This window comes from Austrofundulus limnaeus, unplaced genomic scaffold (assembly GCF_001266775.1).
Source record: "Austrofundulus limnaeus strain Quisiro unplaced genomic scaffold, Austrofundulus_limnaeus-1.0 Scaffold15, whole genome shotgun sequence".
NCBI classification, from domain to species: Eukaryota; Metazoa; Chordata; class Actinopteri; order Cyprinodontiformes; family Rivulidae; genus Austrofundulus; species Austrofundulus limnaeus.
Genome location: NW_013952417.1, coordinates 1175725 through 1183541, shown reverse-complemented (window position 1 = coordinate 1183541; position 7817 = coordinate 1175725). Strand labels below are relative to the sequence as shown.

The following is a 7817-nucleotide window of genomic DNA, read 5'->3' as shown; positions in this document are numbered from 1 at the left end:
AATCAAACTGACATGTGTGGAAAACTACACGTGTGCCATGTTTGCACAACCAGTTTCCAAAAAAAAACAAAAAAAAAAAACAAAAAAAAAAAAAAAACAAAGAGCGAGCATGCTAACCCTGGTCCTCTGCTTCCTTAGCTGCAAGTGTTTGTTTCCCTATTGGACATTTCCTGGCTGTCATCTTTACTCAGCTTCTGGCACTGGGCAGGCCTTAAAAGGCATAATGGAGATTATGAAACCCTGGAGCAGGAAGAGTGAGCACAGAGGTTATTATAGGACAAATTAACAGATTTGATTTGGGTGAATTTATACACACATATACAGCATCACTGTGGCATTTTAACTGGTTGGAAACAACTTGTCATCAGTAACAATAACTGTAAGCAGCTGCTGACATCTGTCAGTCAGTAAACGCATGTCAAACATATGTACAAAGCAAAACCAATAAAAGTCGGTCGCGTTCAAACGAGTTAAAAAGTAAGATATTTCCGGCCTGTTTCCAGCTGACAGCAGGGCTGTGTGCAGTAATGGATGCACTCGAGGCTCCGCTGTTTATCTGCGAGGTGACAGGAGGCGAAGAAGTGCAGCCAGAAACACTTGTGTTATGAAGAGGAAACCTCTGCAACATGGCAGTCACACAGGGCGAACAACAAGCTAACAGCAGCCATGTACAAACACACACACGGCTCGCTGCTGTCTGGACCGGCCCTAAACTCCACTGACAGCTGACGTTTGGCTTCCAATTCATCAGTGAACTTGACGTCCATTTTTTTTTTTTACTTCAACAAACGTCGACTCGACTCGGCAGAAACAGCTCCGGTACGTGTTGTCGTGTTTAACGACACGTTTTTCGTTCAAGCCGAACCGGAGCGAGTCGAGCCCTCGGCGAGATGCCGTACCTTCCTTGCTCTTCGCGGCCGCCGCGGCGACGTGTTGTTGAGAAACCGTTGGGGACGAGGAGAGCTGCGACCAAGATGGCGTCGCCTCCAAACTTCCACCACCACTTCCACTGTTACTTTGGACACTCATGAAGCCAGTTTACCGCCGAGAGGAGCCAGCGCGCACACTGCTGCGGTCTGCGGAAACCCCAAACTTGCGTCCATCGTTCGGCAACCTGCTGCAGCCGAAACAGGCTTTTTGGAACCGAGGAGGAGGGGTTTTGTTTGTTTCAGTCCGTCTTTTTTTGCGCAGCTACACGTCTCGCATGTTGTCACCCGTGGCGGGTCCTGCTGCGGAGGAGCGGCTTCTTGAAGCGGATCCAGCGTAACCTTTGCATGATGACCGCACCGCGCGCCTGTCAGCATCCAGTTCGCGAGCGGAGCTTTGATTCTACGAGGTTATTATCGCGAGGCTGGCGCGCGCGCGTAGCAGCGCGAGGGGAGGGAGGAATGGGTTGACACCAAAACAGACGCTGATCTGGGATCGTTTTACTCTCCTCCCAACGAGCTGTGAGTTCAGTGGATGCCACCGCTCTGCGTCGACCTGAGAACAGCCTGCTCGACACAACAAACACCCCCTAAAAATGGCTGAAAGTTGTCTGCACGAGGAGAGACGTCATATGTGTACATTAAATTTCAAATAACACACATTTAAACATCGAAATACAACATGTTAGAGAACGCCGACGCAAAGTAACCCTGTTGTTGTACAGTGTGTGCAGCAGAGTGTTGTTTTAAGTTTGACAGGAGAGAGTTAGCGCGTGCTGCTGGGCTGGGCTGTGGTCCTGGTGTGCTGTTTTTCACTCTTGAAATTTAAGTTGCAGGGAGGGGTGGGGGTGCAGGTGGGAGGATAGTGATGTGGTCTGTGCTGCTATAAGGTCTTTTGTTCCAAATTTGGTGCAGTGCATCAAAATGTCTTTTGCCATCTTGTAGGGCAGCAAACAACAAAACTCAACATCCTGGCTTTAACGTTTCACTTGACCTACTTCTTTCTTACTTTCTAGTTTCATTTTAAAATTGAATGCAATTATTTTTAAACCGTGCAGATTGTGCAGAGAGAGCCAAAAAGGGTGCTTTTCCACAGCAAAATTATATTTTAAGTGTCTAACATTGTAACAAAAATATAGGCATCCAAATAGGTTGGAAACAATTAAAGACGGCTGCTTTTCCCCCAGACTGCACCAAGAAAACAGACCTAAGTGCACCTCCTGTACACCTGCTCATGGTAACCTGATTTTTATTTATTTATTTTATTTTTTTGGTGGCAGAGTTTCCATGGGAACAAAGAAATAGGTTTGACAGGCAGATTGCACAAGCAGTCTACTGTATGACACCATGCACACACACTCACACACTCATCCCGAGTTGGTGGTGTGATTTCACATATGAGGCTGTAGTTGTGGCTATGTGGAATACTAGGGGATGATGGGTAATCTAGGAGTGCAAACTGAAAACTTCTCAGCAACCATCATAAGCCCCTATGCAAAATTAAAATATTTTAACAAGCAGTTGAAACCAGTTGCAACATTCAGCAAAGTACACTCCCAACACTTAACACAAAATGGAAACAGTCAAAACATAACAAATATTTCATTTTATATATTGTAAAAGCTGTTCTTTAAAAAAAAAAAGAAAAACTAGTGTCCAGTTGTGTTATGTTTGCTTGAATAAACTATATATAAATATACACTCACCGGCCACTTTATTAGGTACACCTGTCCAACTGCTCGTTAACACTTAATTTCTAATCAGCCAATCACATGGCGGCAACTCAGTGCATTTAGGCATGTAGACATGGTCAAGACAATCTCCTGCAGTTCAAACCGAGCATCAGTATGGGGAAGAAAGGTGATTTGAGTGCCTTTGAACGTGGCATGGTTGTTGGTGCCAGAAGGGCTGGTCTGAGTATTTCAGAAACTGCTGATCTACTGGGATTTTCACGCACAACCATCTCTAGGGTTTACAGAGAATGGTCCGAAAAAGAAAAAACATCCAGTGAGCGGCAGTCCTGTGGGCGGAAATGCCTTGTTGATGCCAGAGGTCAGAGGAGAATGGGCAGACTGGTTCGAGCTGATAGAAAGGCAACAGTGACTCAAATAACCACCCGTTACAACCAAGGTAGGCAGAAGAGCATCTCTGAACGCACAGTACGTCGAACTTTGAGGCAGATGGGCTTCAGCAGCAGAAGACCACACCGGGTGCCACTCCTTTCAGCTAAGAACAGGAAACTGAGGCTACAATTTGCACAAGCTCATCGAAATTGGACAAGAGAAGATTGGAAAAACGTTGCCTGGTGTGATGAGTCTCGATTTCTGCTGCGACATTCGGATGGTAGGGTCAGAATTTGGCGTCAACAACATGAAAGCATGGATCCATCCTGCCTTGTATCAACGGTTCAGGCTGGTGGTGGTGGTGTCATGGTGTGGGGAATCTTTTCTTGGCACTCTTTGGGCCCCTTGGTACCAATTGAGCATCGTTGCAACACCACAGCCTACCTGAGTATTGTTGCTGACCATGTCCATCCCTTTATGACCACAATGTACCCAACATCTGATGGCTACTTTCAGCAGGATAATGCGCCATGTCATAAAGCTGGAATCATCTCAGACTGGTTTCTTGAACATGACAATGAGTTCACTGTACTCAAATGGCCTCCACAGTCACCAGATCTCAATCCAATAGAGCATCTTTGGGATGTGGTGGAACAGGAGATTTGCATCATGGATGTGCAGCCGACAAATCTGCGGCAACTGTGTGATGCCATCATGTCAATATGGACCAAAATCTCTGAGGAATGCTTCCAGCACCTTGTTGAATCTATGCCACGAAGAATTGAGGCAGTTCTGAAGGCAAAAGGGGGTCCAACCCGTTACTAGCGTGGTGTACCTAATAAAGTGGCCGGTGAGTGTATATATATATTAAGGCTGTGAAGTTAAGTGAGTTATTGTGATTAATTTCAGTGCTGTATGGGCACAGATTAAAAATTTTAAGCGCGATTACTATTTACAATCACTTTACTATGGCTGAATATGTAGGATTGTATATTGCAATGCACTCAGTGCATGCCAGGTCATGTTTGTAAATGAGAAGTGGTTCTCAAACAGTTTACCTGGATAAATAAAGGTTAAATAAATAATTTAAAAATACTCCATGTGTAACACATTATGTACAGTTTTTTTTTCTTTTTGTCTTCTTATGGCTTAATTTATTTTATTTATTTAATAAATAAATAATTGAATTTTTTTAAATTTAAAATTTTATATTAAGTTTAAGATTAATCTTGATTAATCGTGATTAATTCAATACTGCTTCACACAGTCTTTGCATTCTCTTGATGAGCTTCAAGGGGTAGTCACCTGAAATGGTTTTCCAACAGTCTTGAAGGAGTTCCCAGAGATACTTAGCACTTGTTGGCTCTTTTGCCTTCCCTCTGTGGTCCAGCTCAGCCCAAACCATCTCGATTGGGTTCAGTTCCGGTGATTGTGGAGGCCAGGTCATCTGACACAGCACCCCAACACTCTCCTTCTTGGTCAAATAGGCCTTACACAGCCTGGAGGTGTGTTTGGGGTCATTGTCCTGTTGAAAAATAAATGATGGTCCAACTAAACGCAAACCGGACAGAACAGCATGCTGCTTCAAGATGCTGTGGTAGCCATGCTGGTTCAGTATGCCTTCAGTTTTGAATAAATCCCCAACAGTGTCACCAGCAAAGCACCCCCACACCATCACACCTCCTCCTCCATGCTTCACGGTGGGAACCATGTAGAGTCCATCTGTTCACCTTTTCTACAAAGACACGGTGGTTGGAACCAAAGATCTCAAATTTGGACTCATCAGACCAAAGCACAGATTTCCACTGGTCTAATGTCCATTCATTGTGTTCTTTAGCCCAAACATGTCTCTTCTGCTTGCTGCCTGTCCTTAGCAGTGGTTTCACACAGTCTCCTCTTAACAGTTGTTCTAAAGATGTGTCTGCTGCTGGAACTCTGTGTGGCATTGACCTGTTCTCTGATCTGAGCTGCTGTTAACCTGTCATTTCTGACGCTGGTGACTCGATGAACTTATCGTCCGCAGCAGAGGTGACTCTTGGCCTTCCTTTCCTGGGGCAGTCCTCATGTGAGCCAGTTTCTTTGTAGCGCTTGATGGTTTTTGCGACTGCACTTGGGGACACTTTCAAAGTTTTCCCAATTTTTCGGACTGACGGGCCTTCATTTCTTAAAGTAATGATGGCCACTCGTTTTTCTTTAATTAGCCGCTTTTTTTACCATAATACAAATTCTAACAGTCTATTCAGTAGGACTACCAGCTGTGTACTTTATTCACCTTCTGCACAACACAACTGATGGTCCCACCCCCATTTATAAAGCAAGAAATCCCACTTATTAAACCTGACAGGGCACACCTGTGAAGTGAAAACCATTTCAGGTGTCTACCTCTTGAAGCTACAAAGAGTGTGTGAAGCAGTAAACAAAGCAAAAGGTGGCTACTTTGAAGAACCTAGAATATGAAACATATTTTCAGTTGTTTCACACTTTTTTGTTAAGTATATAATTCCACATGTGTTAATTCATAGTTTTGATGCCTTCAATGTGAATCTACAATTTTCATTGTCATGAAAATAAAGAAAACTCTTTGAATGAGAAGGTGTGTCCAAACCTTTGGTCTGTACTGTATATATTGCAAACAGTTTGAGTAATGTCACGTTTCGTTAAATTTTCCTTCCAAAAATATCAATTTCGGAAGCCATGGGACTGCCGCTGCTTTAGACTTTTGCACAGTTCTTCATGATAAATCTGAAAAGCACTCTGCTGTTTGACATATTGGAAAAGGAGTAAAGTCTGGAAACATGCTTTTCCATACACTAACTTGGCTTTCTCATACTTTGAAAAAAACAAAACAATTAAATTGCAGAATTTTTTCATATTGCATAGGTTTGACTTTGTAATCTTCAGTTTTACAAAAAGAAAAAAGTTTTACAAAAGAACAATCTGAAGTTTACAACATTTCATTTGTGAGAGAATGGATGAGCTTTATGCTGTAACTTAAGTTTAGACAGAATAGAAGAGAATAGAATAGAATAGAATAGAATAGAATAGAATAGAACAGAATAGAACAGAACAGAACAGAACAGAATAGAATAGAATAGAATAGAACAGAATAGAATAGAATAGAATAGAACAGAATAGAATAGAACAGAATAGAATAGAATAAACCTTTGTCATTGTACAAAGCACAACAAAACACAGAGAAATAGATACATGGACTCCACATCATTCTTTAAAACAGTCAACGCTTAAATTGCATTTTCAAAACTTGAAGTAAATAAGACCATGTTTTATCCATTTGTGATGCATTTTATTATTATTAATAATAATAATAATAAAATCCACCTGAAAATATTCAACTGCAAAAATTTGCCTGTAAATGTGTTGACTTTCTGGTAACTCAAGCCAAAGCAATCAGCACTAGATGAAGTCGAGCGGCTTTTAGCCAGTTGAATTGCGCTCATTTGATCACATCACACACCAGTTGATCATATCACACACCAGTTGATCACATCACACACCAGCTGATCACATCACACACCAGTTGATCACATCACACACCAGTTGATCACATCACACACCAGTGTCGGGCAGAGGTGACTCTCTTAACAGCCAGCTGGTTAGTGGCTGGATGAAGATGAGTGAGGAGGTTTTTCTGTTAGGTGTTATTTTTTCATTGAACTCTGGTGAAATGTGTGACTGATTGACCTTTTAACCAAACTCCCTGACTCTAGATCAGTGGTTCCCAAAGTTGGGGTCAGGACCCAAAGTGGGGTCCTGAAAATATTTTCTAAATTAATTACAGTTTTGCCTTAGTTGCCTAAAATGTATAAATGTAGAATAATAAATATTGTTATTATGCCAATGTTAGTTGACCTGACACATGTTTATCATCCAAAAATAGTTGTGGCCACAGGTCTCTACTGTTATTTTGTGGGTCAAAAGCTGAAAGGTTTGGGAACCACTGCACTTCAGAAATCAATTTAAAGTGTAATAAAATAATTGGTGGTGTTATATTTTCCCTATAATTATTACAAAAACACAAAAGAAAAATAAATAAGTATTTATATTTGTGTAGCCTTTGTTTTTAGGGTTATTGACAAAGTTTGTGTACTCAGACCAGTAATATTTGGGGTCACAAGTTTTTGCCATGAATATTTTGTGGGTCAGAAGATAAAAAGTTTGGGAACCACAGCTCTAGATGGCTGTCACAGCTAAACAAACTTAGCAAACAGAAGAATAGCTAGAACTTAATCAATGCGTATGGTAGTGGCTGAGGGTAATTCTCAAATCATAGTCCAAGTTCTACACTGTGCTATGCTAAAAACTTCAGCACTAACTGTTTGAGTCAACCCTGATTGTCTGTTAGCAAAATGTACTGAATCCTGAACTAATTTTAATGAAACTCTCAAACAAATCACTGTTTGAACTTCTAAACATTTGGAGTCAACCCAATTCAAGATGGCCACTAATTAACAACAGCAGACACAAACAACTGGAAGCAGCTGTTTAACATCTCAAAAGCTACAGCCCTGAATCCCAGCTGAGTTGAAAATGAAGTGCTGAGGATGCAGAGCAGGAACACAGAGGAGTTCTATATATATATATCTATATATCTAGGAGCCTATTGGCCGAGGTCTAGTTTAAAGGAACCTCGGCCAATAGGAGAGAAGCTGGGGCGGTGACGCTTTTCTTAAGACCGCCTCCTCTGTTTTTACATTCCCTGCTGCATGTGGAGCTGGAAAAGACAATACAGCCAGCAAGGAATGTAAAAAAAAGAAATGAAAATATATGGGCTCAGGGAAATGTGTTTGGTAAAAATATACAACAAAGG

The 7817-nt window shown here is 41.8% G+C and overlaps 1 protein-coding gene across 4 annotated transcripts in view; it reads right to left on the bottom strand.

Annotated features, from left to right (window-relative positions):
- The window catches only part of LOC106513811 (serine/threonine-protein kinase tousled-like 1-B), a 21910-nt gene extending 20392 nt beyond the window's left edge, over positions 1-1518 (bottom strand). The window contains exons 1-2 of one of the 4 annotated variants that reach the window (XM_014002810.1): positions 900-969; positions 118-240 (exon numbers count right to left, since the gene is read on the bottom strand). In XM_014002810.1, the coding sequence (XP_013858264.1) occupies positions 118-181 (64 nt within the window). In that variant the 5' untranslated portion in view covers positions 182-240; positions 900-969. Of the gene's footprint in view, positions 1-117; positions 241-899 lie in introns of all 4 variants that reach the window. The other 3 variants (XM_014002808.1, XM_014002807.1, XM_014002809.1) reach the window with 3 other exon arrangements.
- Positions 1519-7817: the final 6299 nt, after the last annotated feature.